The following is a 15,881-nucleotide window of genomic DNA, read 5'->3' as shown; positions in this document are numbered from 1 at the left end:
ATCTACTCGTGTGCTCAGTAATAGACTGAAAATATGAACGGAACTAAAAGTTCCAGAAATACGGGAGGGTTTCCGATTTGGTTATTCAACTAGAGGCTATTCAGGCTAAATTCTGTTGTCGCAAAATGCTTTATGAAAAAGCGGAAAAACTTTATGTCGCCTTTATAGATTTCGGAGAGGCGTTTGGTTATGTGAAACGATATACACATTGATTTTGCCTCAAACAGAAAGCGTTAGGGAGTAAAATGCTGTCTGCACTTAAAACAATTTACAAACTGCGTAAAATGCTCTCAGACATTACCGATTTATTTAATTGTCCAAATGGACTGCGCCAAGGATGCATCCCGAGTCCGTTGTTGTTCTCACTATTTATTAGTGAACTGTCAAACGCTGTAAAAGAATGTGGTAGACACGGCGTGCAATTATTCCCTGATTTGTATGAAGAGTTCCTGAATTTATTTGCTTTTTATATGATGTCATCGTCGCATCCGAATCAATTATCGGCCTCCAAAGCCAATTAATCTTGATAAAACACAAATTATTGTGTTCAAAAAAGGGGACATTCTTTAAAATATTTACGTGTCTTGTTTTCAGGTACCTTACAAATGACAAAACGCATTTCAGACTTGACAATATGAGGGAAAAGAGCATTAATGGAACTTATTGTCAAACTGAACAGGATTGGAGTGATCTTTGATTCTCAGGTGATGCACATATTGTTATATGGTTCTGAAATTTTGGGAGTTAAGCAATACGAACTACTGGAAAAGGTAGATCTTATAGCCTGTAGACAGTGTCTAAGTGTAGGACTCCTACTGCTATTGTATGTGGTCGCTATCTAATATGCATATGCTCTATTGTCTAAAACTGGTCAGAATGAACGAGTGTAGACTACCCAACAAAGCGCATTGCATGTTAAGGTATTTTGATGACACTGGAAAAAAAGGCGGGTATCCTTGATAAAACAATGTTTTATTTTCTCATGGTTTTGGTTTCATCTGTATTAACCAAACTGTTAGTGATGAACTGTCATCTATACAGTTGTTTAAAATGCATTGATAAATGAATTATCTCAAGGTTGGACTTCCACTTTAAAAAACAGCTCTAAAAAACTTTTTTTTCTCTTCCTCACGGCCTTACTACAAGGCAAGAAGGCGATGTCCCTCTCGCCCATCATCTACTGTAGCATACCGTCTATTAATGTATCTCAAAACGATTTCCTAGACTACACAATGGTTAGACAGCGGTTAAAAGTGGTTAGACAGTGGTTAAAAATAACATATATTATACTTGCGATCACATTTTCTTAGTAAAGTCCATATTCTAGTACTTTTGTTGGGCTTAGTCCCATCAGGGTTTCGAACCCACACCATCAGAGTCATGCACCTAGACCCAACAAAGTTATAGAATATATGCTTGACCAAGGAAGTGTAACCCCTAATATAGCACATGGTAGATTCCCTGTACATTTCACAAGCGCTTCTTTTGGCCGTCACATAACACAACCCTCTAACCCACGCTCGACTTTATGGGTGCTGTGAAATAATCTGAAAAAATAATGCAGACCTAAACACTCATTCTTATCTACTGATAAGATGTGGCTATTACCTTCAAACAACCCAAGCCATGAAGACGGCTTTTCTGATACTGTGTTTTCAAGTGGCAGTTGGTAGGCATTTTATTATTCATTCTTTTCTATAGATGTTTAACTTTTTCACTTTAAAATTAAACACCACACTATACAGAAGAGAGCTGTGCAGCATTTGTACAGGGTAGCAGACGTCTATCACACATTTGGTAGTTTGAGCAGCTTACTTTGATTATGTGACTGAGCCAGTGTAAATTCCCTTCTGTCTTAGGTCGTACTCAGCAAACATGCAGCAATATGAATGGGGTCTGTAAATCATCGAATGTGGTTAGGATAGTTCAGTGCTTGATGTCAGGCTATACACAGTATATTACTACTGACCATGTTAAATGTTTCATTGTGATACTTTAATTGTTAGGAAGAATACATATTATGTGACATGTTATACACTGCTGCCTAAATATAGCTGGTCACGAGTTACTTGATGGGGCATCCTTTTACCCCGACGGTGTACCAATCCAACGATCGACTGTTATGAGTGGTTTAGTCCTGCCACTTAAACCGTTAAACCCTGAATATATGTCCTTTCTTCTGTTGTGCTGGATTCTAAATCAGTCAGCAAACGATTGGTGACAATATGTTGCTTCATTCGGCAGATCTACCTCAGATTTACTTCAAAACCCTTCATACTTTCAAGGAAGAAAAGTCCTCAGTTACTATGTGAAACAAGAGAAATTAGTACTACTTGAAATGTCCAAATTAACAGGGTGACAACACTGCAGACTTCTGTATTAAAAAAGGCACCGAGAACAATGGGGAGCCTGAGAACAGTGTAGTTGGGATGCAAGCGAGACATTTCAAAGGCAAGGTCCGCATACTTACCATGCTTTTCCGGAGAATGTGTCGACTCCCCAACACTGCAGTCTTCTGCATTACGCAGAATGTCAGAAGGGCTGTGTTTCTGGTGCAGAACCGTTATTATCACCAATAACCAATTCACTGAAAACCGTCAGTGTTTTGCCCATGTACCTTCCCCATTGACAACATCCATGTAACACTAGGGCCAATACAAGCTAATTTGTACACACTGCTTAATGTTAGGCTCTGATATCATTCAGTAACCTTCGAAAAGCCAGTTAACCTTCCACTTCCTTTAATCCACCTGATCTTAAAATCTAAAGGGATCGATGAGACTGCCTCGTAGATTTTAAATTTGGATCTACGCATAGCGTTTTACAGTATGTAAACACTATCCACAAGGATGAATGGCAGGAGGTTTATCTTTATGTCGTTGTTATTGGGTTGAGTCAATCCCGTTCTTTCCACGAAGATGTAAAGGAGAGAGTTAAAAACTGTTTAATCAAGCTTACAACAGTCAGAGTTTCAAAAACAGCTTTCACGTCTGCGATAGGATAGCAGTGGAAAGACATTTCCACATTTAACGTGTCCATGGCAATTATGTCTTCATTTCTGACTTGTTCCAATTGTTACAAGTTTCCTGATGTGAAACACTGACATGGTTTGTATGTGACGAAATGGGTTTTTTTGGTGTTTGTTTGGTCAGATTCCTCCATTGAGACAGGGTACCCCTACTCTTTAGTGTAGTCCATCCTCTAATGGCTCTATCAAATGCATTCGGTGCCTGAGAAACAGAAATTATTTGCATTTCCGCATAAGATAAATCCCCAGACATTGCCTTTAATCTCAGTGCCACAGTAGTTCAGGATCATAGGAGATGGTGTATACATTATTGGTCTTGGTGCCTTTTATGGGCATCAGGTCGGACACAATTCATCATCCATTTAAGTGATTAATATAAGGACCATTTATAAAACGCCTGTTTCCAGACATTTGTGCATGATCAAAGTACCAACACATTATTACCCCGGAGAGCCCTGGTTATTGTCACATGACTTCATGCTGGGTAAACAGTTGCATTTCTGAATAAAATCACTTGGTTAAGGTCAGACCACATGTATCACGCCGTAGCGATCAGACACGGTCACCCATCCAAGGACTCTCCTCGCTCAACGTTGCTTCACTTCAACTGATATGTGCAGTTAGCTCTATTCACAAGACCACACGCCACCAAATAAATAGCTTAAAATGCTCAAAATTCTTGTGCAATATTCTGCTCTCACAATATCTTGAATGAAACTGTACATTACTGTTATACTGTTTCAAGACTGTAAAGGAATAATAAGCCAAACCATTTATTAGGTGCGATAGCGCAGTGGACGAAGTGTTGAAGGCCAGTGTTCGCTTCCATACATGAGTAGAATGTTTGAAGCTTTTTATTGCTGGAACATTGCTAAATGCGGCGCAAATTCACACTCCATCACCCTGGAAGACTATCGCACATGTTTCAGATTTTCAACAAGGGGCGTACGCATCAGAAGTTGGACTGGAGTGTTACAAGTGCCACAAATTTGACCCTCATCACCCTGAAGACAGGTGTCATATTGAACATTGCCATGATGGCGAGGTATTGTATCTGCTGCCAGGTTGGAGTTGGAGCCCTGTTCATACTAAACCTAAAAGTAAAAGATCATGAACATTGGAAATTTCATTTATAGATTTGACTGGTCGCAAAATGTCATAAAGCATTATCCCCCAGATATCCATTAATCCTGGATTAACAGGTAACTGCGGTTTATGTTGTCTGATATTTCCAAATGTATTCAGAGATGTTATATTCGGAACGTATCAATACAATAGATTTGAAACCTTATACATATTTGATTTGTCATACGTCGTAAAACTTGTTATCATTATCAGGAAAGTTATCAATAATATTTCTCTTTTTTCGTTTTCTAGTTTTGTGAACTAGATATTGGACTCGATAATACCGTGGATGGGAAATGCAAACATCTCAATGAAATTGATGTAAGACCATATACAGTTCACTGACCTACAGTCAAACACTACAGTCGTGAGTTTGAAGAGACGTAAATGCCCCCAGTCTTCCATGATTCGATAGGACCGGAAAATAACGAACTAATCAAAAATGAAAGTGAATTAAACTCTTGTTTCGAGACATGCAGTTGACACTTAAAAGTCTTTGACATAACAGTGTTTAGATGTATGGTGTGATTTGATTAGGTAACGGGTAACAGCTTTCAAAACACGCTCACCTCCGCATAATGTCTGTGTGCTGCCAACGTGTTAAAATTAAAGACATATTTTGACATAAAGGTGTTTGACTGTATGTTGTTCTTTGATGTGGTGAAAACCCTTAACAACCCTTAAAATATTGTCTGATTCCTATAACGTATGTGTGCCATCAATCTTATGTAAGTGTAGACTGTCTATGTCAACTTGGAAGATAGGTCACAAGTCGGTCAGAGTATGGTTTGTTAGTTGTGAGTATCCTTTCTATCTAATATTTGGTAGGCATGTGGTTTGTAAACATGTCTACATATTGGCATTCAAGAGGCGGTCATATGCTTTACATTGGGCCTGAATTAATTGTCATTTATTGAATAAATCCTTCACAGACTTACGTAGGAATCACTAGCATATTTAATATGTCAAATATGACTGCATCAAAAGCACATGTAACACTGTTATAAATTAGTATTTCTGTGACACAACCTTCATTTACAGAAGGAAACTATAGCCTAGTGGTTAAAGCGTTTGCTCGTCACGCTGAGGCCCCGTTCGATTCCTTACATGGGAACAGTGTGTGAATCCCTTTGACTTTGTGGTGTCCCTTACCGTGATATTGCTGGTATATTGCTAATAAGGGACTTTGGAACTGCAGAGTGGATCTCAGTGTTAGAGGATGATACCTACAGCCTGACTCGATTCCCCATGTTCGATTTAACTACCATATTTTCAGTTATTTTTTTATCCCGAACCCTGTTTTGATATTGATTTGCCAGCCTTGTCTGTCAGTCCTCTTATGTGGCTCCGAGACAGAAATAAGAATTAAAATAGTAAAGGAAAAGTGAAAGAGATGGCAAGACTAGATGGCCTCAGGTCTGCTTTTAAGAACTGTTTTCATGTCCATTTTGGATACTATATATCTTGCCAAATCGTTTCAAATGGAAGATCAGTATTTTTCATGGAGTAAATCACTCTGAGTAGCATGCTGATATACATTGTGCTGAATATTCCCAGAAATGCCTCCTCGACATGCAGCCCATGTGCATTGACTACGACAGCTTGCTTATCTTCGGAAAATGCAGGTTTTGTTGTGGAGATGCCAATTGTGTGAATATAGCGCTCAATATCTCAGGTAACAACTTTACGTAGTGCATATATGTTCATTTCTAGTTGTTCGATTTTGAATTTAATTGTGAGTGAAAGAGAAATTCGTGTCACATATTTAGGCTGCCCTGTGGTTTGTTTTCTTTTGTCCGGCAGTTGTAAGAATATTTTCCTTCTATACTTACGTTGAATGTTTTATTTCGACATAAATCAGGGAATGAATATATTCTGTAGTTGAAGTTATACAGTTAAAGAAGAGCATCCTTATTCGGTATGACCGTCTCACTGTGCACTAGAACAGCGTTTAGTTAGCCCAATGTTTTGGAGAATACAGTAAGAAAAGTGGTCAGTCTGAAAAGCTACATGTATATATACACTTTTTCAGATGTGCCTCCTGTGGTGACCTTGCCACCAACAATTCCAGGCACTCCCGACTGTGTAGATCTAATTCCGAACTGTGCGACGACTGTCAATGTTTGTTCCAGCACAAACGGACAAACACTCTGCAAGAGATTCTGCAATCTTTGTGGTAATCCAATACACTCATACTGTGTCTCTGCATTTGGTTAAGGCACGTTGAGCAATATTTCAGATATGTAAGTATCGAGCCAAAAAGCTAGGTGCGATGCACAACTTCAACGATGGAAAATGGGCAATCGTAAATAGTTTCCTTACAAATAATATCCTCTGTAAAGTAGGTGTCATCTTGGAATTTGTATCCATACTTCAGATAGGCTTGTCTGATGTGCCAAGACATGGTACGGTCATGTTCATCTTTAAGTATATTCTTTAATTTCTGGAGTAAATAGATTCATTTGATCTGTGTAAATGGCGAATAAAATCTTAAAGGCCATAATTGTCAAATCATCCACTTCACTGTTGTTAACGTTGGCTTGTGCTGTAAAGGCCCCTGGAAGAATTTCATTGTCTTCACTTACAAATCTGGGTATTTACTTAATGATTACTGATGCTATCAATGAAGAGCGTGTCTTTCACAGAAAATATTTGTGATAAGAGAAGTCAAAATAACTCTAGAATGTGCTTGGGATTTTGTAGTCTTGGAAATGATGAAAAGACTTCATTGATTGATCTGTGGGATATTTCCGACTAAATATGGTGACCTTGGTCGAGAAGCGCAGTGCATGAAGCGGTGGCCTGTGTTCGCTTCCATATATGAATAGAATGTGCGAAGCCTTATATGGCAGGTACATTGCTAAACGTAGGGCGCAAAACCATATTCGGTCACTCGTGGAGTCCATTACGCATGTTTCAGGAGGTTTGCCCCCAATGGTAATTCCACCAGACGCTGGACTGGAGTGTTACAAGTGCCACAAATATGATTCGAATCACCCTGAAGACAGGTGTCATGTTGAACATTGCCATGGCGGCGAGGTATTGTATCCGATGCTGAGTTGCGAGTCATTATTGAAATAACATTCATACTGAATCTGGATCATGAATTATGGAAACATAGTGTAGTTTTGTATGAGCGCACGTCATAAAGCTCAATCCTGAAATGATCATTAACCTTGGATTTACATGTATGTTTTATTGATGTTCTCTGTTATTTACATTTGCTAGCAGTTAATTTTTCGTACTTTCTCATTCGTGGGGAATTGTCATTAATTTATCTCTTATTCCTTTCTAGTTCTGCCAGTTAGATATCGGTCTGGATAATACCGTGGATGGGAAATGCAAACCTCGCAATGAACTTTACGTAAGATCATTTTAAGTTCACTAACATACAGTCAAGAAATAACAAACAGTCAAACACTAATAAATCGAATTTAAAATGATATAAATTCCCCCAGTTATCCAAAGTTCAATAAGATCGAAATTTGCTGAAAAAAAGCAAATGAATTGTCTAAACTCGTATTTGAGGACAACCAAATTATATCGTTGGGATATGTATGCCATCTTATCGGTACTTCTGTGACACCACCTACATTTAGAGAAGTACGAGTGTGTATTGACAAACCAAAACGAAAGTAAAGGTGAAAGAAAGTAAAGGTGGTTGCGTTGCAGAGTACTGCTATAGACTCAAATCTCCCACATGATGGTTGAAGAGCAAAGTATAAAACAGATCACAGATCGATGCTATAATTTATTAGGACTTCTGATTGGTGGGGTTTAAGACCCAAAACATGAGGCACGGTTTTTCCAATGATCTAGAACTGCTGAAAAGTGGCACGCCTTGATCAGAACTACACTCTATAAATGCCGAAATCTCCATTTAGAGAGACTACTGTAATCTGTCTTAAATGATGTGGGTTTTTTAAAAATCATATTTTTCACATTTGTTTTAACCTTCAACACACTTTGAGTTACTTTTAAGTGTTAACATATTTTCAACTGTTACATGTGTTTCACCTTGGCTATCTTTACACTTTGAAACTATGATTTCTATATTTTGAATTGTTTGTATTTGTTACCAGATCTTGAAAGAACCATGTTTGAACTATATTTGCCAACTTTATATACAACGAAATAGAATAGAAAGAGTCCAGGTCACGTGCAGAATGATTTGGCTTGGCGGCTAAGTTACACGTGTTCTGCCTTTAAGAACTGTTCCAGGGTCCAATAGGACTTTATCTATTTTGTCAAATCGTTTCCAGTGACATACAGTATATTTCTGGAAGTAAATGCCAGGCTATTAGTTCTGGTATCATGCCGATGTATGTTGTGATGAATGTTTTCAGCACTGTTTGACTGAACCACATCCCCTGTGTAATAACTACAGCGGTTTGTTCTATGGAGGATGCAGGTTTTGTTGTGAAGATGCGGATTGTGTCAATAGGGCATCAGGTGAGCTCTATAGTGCTCAGTATGTACAACGATAGTATGACTCGTCATACACAATTGCAGACGTAACTGTTATCATTTTGTTACGGAAAAGTTTGCCGTGACAAAAGGTGCGAGAAATTTAAAGTTATGGGTCACAATATAATGTCAACTCATCGAAATCTTGATGTGAGAGTGAGAAACAGTTAGAAGCAGAATGTGACACAGCGAGCGTCAGGCAGCGGTTATGTAGATCATAATATGATCTTCATCTTTAAGTATGTTCTGAATTAAATAAATTCGTTTGATCAGCTCAGTAAGCGAAGAACGTATTACACGGCATGTTTGTCAAAGTCATCCACTTTGTTTTTATTTAACAGAAAATTCGGAAACAAACTCACATGCTCTCATATGTACTGACAATGATCCCTTGGCTAGGCGTCTTCCGAGGTTGTGCACGCAGGAAATATGTCTAGCACATAGTCAGTTTTGTCATGCGGGGAGAAATACATAGTGCATAGATGGATGGCTAGATGATGCGGTGATAGCAAGTGATGCTTCAAATTGTATGGATTGACAGCTTCGTTAACTGCACTCGGTGAAACGTTTCGGTGCAGATGCTAACAGCCTTGTCACCACTTGCTCGATATCATCCTCGAGTGGGATGGTTAGAACTTGGTGACTCAGATAAGGGCAAACATTAAGGATGAGCAACGTCTTTATTCAGGTGAAGCGACGTTTCGATACAGCTTCTTGTATCGTTGTCAAGCATGATAAAGAGGTTGCTCATCCATAAAGTTTGTCACTTGTTTGACAACGATACAAAAGGCTCTTATGGGAACGGCTTTTCACCTAAATAAAGACGTTGATGATCCATAAAGTTTGTTCTTATCTTATTTGCTCGATACCAGTTTGGGCGTCTACACCAGAACGTCACATCTATCGCAGTTGCAGTTGTCACGTCGTACAATCTGTTCCTCTTTGCCAGCCATTAATCGCCACGTGAAGACAAACAGAAATAATCTGCTTCTACATCCACCCATGCAACACCGGTCAAAAGAAGGAATTAGCATATATAAACTGACAAACCTTCAATGATGCGAAAAGTAATATTCGGGGACAGTAAATGTGGTCAGTCTCTTCCCAGTAGCTCTACATGATTGTAAAACGTGATTCGTGTGTTAAAAGTTGTACTATCCAAAGTCTCTGTAAAAGTAAACGATACCATTGAACGACGCATAACTTTCAGTATATGTTTTGTTGGTTTTGCCCGAAAGTTACAGTAATATCCATCTCTATTTTGTCTTTGAATGGATCTATTCAGTCAGATATTTGAATGAACATTTACCTTTTTGGTATGACCTTCTCACTGCACATTAAAACTTCATTCATGTTGTCCTGATGTTTTAATACCAAAACTGTAGTACTATACTACCTAATCAGCCTGAAAAACTACAAAAGTATACATATATTTTTTTTAAAAGTGTACATATATTTTTTCAGATGTGTCTTCGGTGATGACGCAATACTGTCATCCGAAACCTTCTATAAAACTATAAAACAGATATCTGGTCAAATACATATTTTATATTGAGTTTTTCGTTCATTGCAGGCGCCCCATCATCAACAAGTACACAAAGTACTACTACTACGACCACCACTGCCACTACTACAACTACTACTACACCGGCAGCAACTCTACCACCATGTTTGGATCTTGTGGATGAACATAAGTGTCCTACTCTTCCAAATATTTGTTCGAATAAACTGGCTGGTGACATTTGTCCGGAATTCTGTGGGCTTTGTCAAAAAGGTAAGCCCAAATGTATTTCTTAATACGTTATCCATGACAAGCATTACAGCACATGAACTGTACATGTCTTGGCCGGATTCACACACCGTTTTCATGTAGCTCGATGGTTGTGATTTTGAAGGTACTTTTGTGAACATATCCATCAACGTGTTCGTAAATATCATTGTTTGACAAAACTGTGATGCTGATGGCTATATTGTACAGTGTAATGATATAATCTATTGTCTGTTATACAGTTACACCATCAGCTTCACTGCCAGTTTGTGACAGTTCAGCAAGGGAGGATAACTGTCCATTGGTTCCAAACGTTTGCAGCGATAAAGTAGCGCCATATTTTTGCCCCGAGTTCTGCGGCTTTTGCGCCAGACAAGGCAAAGGTAAACTGTATAAACAGTAGACTTATAGGGGTGATACAAAGAAATGACTCAGTTGCTTTGTTAATGATACCATTAATGCGTGGGTGATTGAATGCAACTAAACGGCACATCCGATTGTCGCAAGAAATGTCATGAGGATAATTTCTTTGAGTGGCATTTAGAAGTTTGTAAAATCAACAGGAACGATTTTTTGTCGACAGATGATAAAGTGATAGCATGTGATGCTTCACATGTATGGATTGGCAACTTCTTTAAATGCAATAGATGCAATGTTGTGGTGTAGATGCTAACATCGTTACCATCACCTGCTTGATAACGATTTTAGCGTCCCCACTATAACGCTGCATCTGTTGCAATTAAGGAAGTTACTAAACCAGCTTTTACTGACTGTCATGTTTTTGATGTAGATCATCTGTGACGATCCGGGTTAGAACTGGTCTACAGCAACCTGTACTTGTCATAAGAGGTGACTAACAGTATCAGGTGACTTAGTCGATCCGTATATCGATGGCAATCACTGGATTGACTGATAGAAACTCGATAATTTGCAGACCGCCATCACAGCGCTATAATGTAGTGTGACTGAAACAGCTAAATCCAAATCAAAACAACATTTTCACACATGCGACTAATGATAATACCGTGATCTCTCTGTGATACTGATAATATTCATTGTGCTTCTCCAATGCAACTAGGAACTACACCATCTGATGCAACCAGCAGCTACTCAGCAGCCACTACCGTTCCGTCCACGGCACCATCTACAACGAATCCAAGTACGTGCTGAGCTGCTGACTGAGGGAATATACCATTCATGTTCTTCTCCATTTAAACATTTTCACTACCTTCGCAACACGTACGCTTTTGAAAATAGTCTACTCAGTCCCAAAATATGTTCTGTTAGTTAGCATTATTCAGCAAAAGAGGCAGATGGTTTGCCTAAAATACATGTGAAAACAAGACATACTGTTGCACACTCACTGTTACAAAATGTTTTAATAACCTCATACATAACGTGCAGCTGTTATTACATAAAGCGATTTTACCTATTCATTGGATTTCAGCGACCGTGGGTGCAGGTACTTGCTCTGACCATAGTCCAGTTTGTAGCAGCATTGCTGACATATGCCAAAGAACGTTTGGTCTGCAGCTTTGTGAGAAATCGTGCAGTACTTGTGTCTCAGGTGGGTCAACGGTTTTGCAGACAAAATATAACACATGTGAAGATCCGGGTTGGAATTCGTCTTCATGTTCCGCAACCCAAATGGAGATGGGTCAGGAAGTCATGGCTCCTGAACTGATCCCTGGGAAGGAAGTCAGTAAAATTACAAAATCAGAACAACCACCCAAAGAAAGATGGTGCCATAGTGATACATGTATACTGATATATGAAGTAAGTTAACATAATTAACAGTTGTTATGACACGTTTCTTCGTTGTTTGTTGGTACTACACCTACGTCTGTTACATGTTCATTCCCTAAGAAGGAAACAGCACAATGCATAACAGAAACTGGAGGCTCGTCCGGGACAGAAATAATAATGTTTCACATCCAAACACGACAACATTTGTTCCATTAGATGGGTGGAACATGGGGACCCGGTTCAGAAACAATCCCAGTGAAGACCACTTGTGAATATGACATTCCATAATAGACAACAATATGGTCCTCAGCTCTATATCAAGAACACACCTCCTGGATATTCAGTCAGGACAAGACTCTTGTGTTGAGGTTATTGAACATCACTATTTTAGCAGCGTCATTTTTCTGAACTCGAAGAAGGAACCTCTTAGCTTGCAGTCTGGAGATGACGCACTTTCTGCTTACTCTATCGAATTGATGGAATTATAAAAAAAAACAGGATCCAACATAAACATGGATCTCTGAGGACAGTATGTCCGAACACAATTAGCAAACACTTTCATCACATCTCAAGTTCGGAGGTTTAGGCAATTCCTTGTAAATGACGAAAAACACACAGCATCCAGTGATGCTATACTGACGCCATACTGCATGGTCTTTCTATTCCCTAATGAACTAAGCAATTCTTATACACGCATTTGACATAAACACGTGCGTGTGTTATGTGTGTAAATGTATATATGTCTACAAGGCTATGGACAACTTGCATCTGTCGCTATAGATAAGTTTTCTTTCATTGTATTTTCTGTTGTAGACAATAAAACAACGGGGACGACACTAGCACCATCGATTACACCAGCGTCTTCGGCTACAACAGCAGTTACTTCCTCTTCAGCAACTGCCCCGACTTCAACTAGTATCTTTACAATAGCAACGTCCACAACTACCAACAGCACTTCTACAACATATTCTTCAACTAGATCGACTGTTACGTCCACGGTTACAACGACCAAAGCTCCCACGGCAGTGCACCGTTCGTGCTATCAGTGTGGTAACGTTGACGACGGCACATACTGCACCCTCCAAGACATATATATCCCTCATGCAACGTCCTGTCCTACGGGGACAAATTTCTGTATGACGGACATTGAACAAAATATCTATGGTACAACCAAGTATATAAAGAGGTAAGTCCGTTATTTCGAGGTTGGAGTATGGACTTGAACTAACTAGAAAACATGAAAAAGTAATGACAAAATAATCTGAATTTTCCTTAAACATCGGCGGTTTCTAAATAATCGAGTCTCTGCCAGACAGTCGTTTGGCCAACATCATGAACATCGACCTACGCAAGCAGGATACGATGACATGTGTCAAGCTAATCAGCGAGACTGACCACCCAATCCTGTTAGTCACCTCTCACGACAAAGATGGGTCGCTGAAGATCAGTTCTGGGCCGGGTCTTCAAGGATGTTGTATTTGGAATATTTCAGTGCAGTCAACACGTTTATTGCCAAAAAAGCACATGCCCTTTCCATACCAAATCTACTGCAGGTGCGTCAACAAACAGCAGTGTGAGAAGTTGTGGTACCAGCAGACATCAGACATTAGCGAGTGTGTAGACATAGACCCTACGTCATTAATGTCATCCGTGACATGCCGGTACTGTTGTACAACTGACAACTGCAACAGCGGTAAAGTTCCTGCCAGTCAACATCTGTATAAGCCAAAGCACTGATTATCCAGGCTGGTGTATTGTAACAAAGAAATACAGTAGTCCGGAACTGTTTGTTTGTTTCTTTGTTAAGGCTGCTCTCAGAACCAGACTCAGGTAAAATCCAGACCCGTAACCCAAAAGCATTCGTTACGTTACGACATGTCGTAACTCTACATGTCGTAACTCTATAGTTTATCATAGTGGTTACAAATTTCTGGCATTGCGAATGGCTTTTCCTCCGGACCTAGATCTGCAAGCAATATGGCTTAATAGCCAACCGGACACCCGAATTCTAATTCAGCAATCCTTGTGTTTCGGTTGCAAATTGAACAGAGGGTTTAATCCAAACCTTCAACATCAGGTTAACTTTTGTATATTTGTACACGTCATTTCACAGTACGGCAATTATCACTCAACTCAATACATTACTTTGGGCTCAACTTGTGCATTCGGTATACAGGATGGTACGATCTCAAAAATGGAGGTGCAAGAAGTTGTCTTACTTTAAAGCAACTACGCAATATGTTATCGGGAGAATTACTCGGTCCTGTTTCTACATGACCACATGATCTTGGATTATCCAACAGTAATGACATCTCGGATGTTCAAAATTTGGTATATGTGCTATTTCACCAATCACAACTACCCTCACCGCAGTTACACATGTCAAGACACTCACTACACAATCCTGCAATTATGGAAGAAACTATTCACGAAGGGACACAACTCTTGTAGCTCGTCTTGCACTCACACGATAGTGAGGTGTTAATAATGTCCCGAGTTCCTGCGTTGAGGATGTGAAACTCCATCTATACAGTCGAGTTTAAAGTTCTTGCTCACAGTCGTAAATCTCAACCATTTAAACAGGATTTAGATTTGAGCAACCACAAAGCGCAATCCGAAACGGATCCCCATAATAAAGAAATAGACGTCTATAACACTTTCTTCCTTATCTCGAATACTGTGACACAGATCACGAACTGCAACCGCCCCAGCAGTATAGTGTAAAGCATAATTAGTATTTTGGTTTCTATTGTCTCCTGAATACTGGTAGGTCTCTGCGTCAAAATGACCAGAAACAAACAAGTCGACCTGTTTCAAGGCATTTCAATAAACAAAGTCTAGCTATAGATACAGGCATAGTACAGGATCTCGACATGAACCAGATATGGACCTGAGGTAGTACGGGGTCCAGACATGAACTGAATATGGGCATGAGATAGTACAGGTCTAGACATGATCTAAATATGGACATGAGACAGTACAGGTGTAGACATGATCTAAATATGGACATGAGACAGTACAGGTCTAGACATGATCTAAATGTGGACATACGACAGTACAGGTGTAGACATGATTTAAATATGGACATGAGACAGTACAGGTGTAGACATGATCTAAATATGGACATGATACAGTACAGGTGTAGACATGATCTAAATATGGACATGAGACAGTACAGGTGTAGACATGATCTAAATATGGACATGAGACAGTACAGGTCTAGACATGATCTAAATATGGACATGAGACAGTACAGGTGTAGACATGATCTATATATGGGCATACGACATTACAGGTCTAGACATGATCTAAATATGGACATGAGACAGTACAGGTCTAGACATGATCTAAATGTGGACATGAGACAGTACAGGTGTACACGTGAATACAACATGAACATGAGAAGTACAGATTTAGACATGAACTGATTTTCGACATGACGTCGCGGAATATAGTCCCGCTTTTTAGCATCAGTGCAATACTGCAATTATTATCGTACCTTAAACATGTGAAATCGCGCTGTACCTCTGACCTCATTGTCCTCCATCACTGATTTATCCCATTCCTCTAGCCTACCTTGTGTGAAAGGGGCGTTGTCTGTCCCGATGTGTGCAGTGTTTGAGAGCAAATACCTAACTGTTATCAATTTCAGTCCTGGAATTCAAAACCGAGAGCCAGTGTCTATCGTTTCTCAGGAAGTGGATTATCCCACAGTTCAGTTACCTTAGGTGTGGTGGGAGTCAAATT

The 15,881-nt window shown here is 39.4% G+C and overlaps 1 protein-coding gene across 1 annotated transcript; it reads left to right on the top strand.

Moving 5' to 3' along the window:
* Positions 1–1,603: 1,603 nt before the first annotated feature.
* LOC137272524 (uncharacterized) lies at positions 1,604–13,922 on the top strand. Its single transcript, XM_067804913.1, has 14 exons — positions 1,604–1,669; positions 3,958–4,073; positions 4,406–4,474; positions 5,711–5,828; positions 6,186–6,329; positions 7,074–7,192; positions 7,449–7,517; positions 8,500–8,605; positions 10,194–10,394; positions 10,631–10,771; positions 11,467–11,547; positions 11,836–11,955; positions 12,948–13,320; positions 13,688–13,922. Exons 1-14 carry the CDS (start codon positions 1,627–1,629, stop codon positions 13,869–13,871), a joined length of 1,884 nt encoding a protein of 627 aa, XP_067661014.1. The 5' UTR covers positions 1,604–1,626; the 3' UTR covers positions 13,872–13,922.
* The last annotated feature ends 1,959 nt before the right edge of the window (positions 13,923–15,881 follow it).

Source organism: Haliotis asinina, chromosome 2 (genome assembly GCF_037392515.1).
Source record: "Haliotis asinina isolate JCU_RB_2024 chromosome 2, JCU_Hal_asi_v2, whole genome shotgun sequence".
NCBI classification, from domain to species: domain Eukaryota; kingdom Metazoa; phylum Mollusca; class Gastropoda; order Lepetellida; family Haliotidae; genus Haliotis; species Haliotis asinina.
The sequence above is the reverse complement of the archived record's forward strand: the minus strand, read 5'-3'. Positions and strand labels throughout refer to the sequence as shown.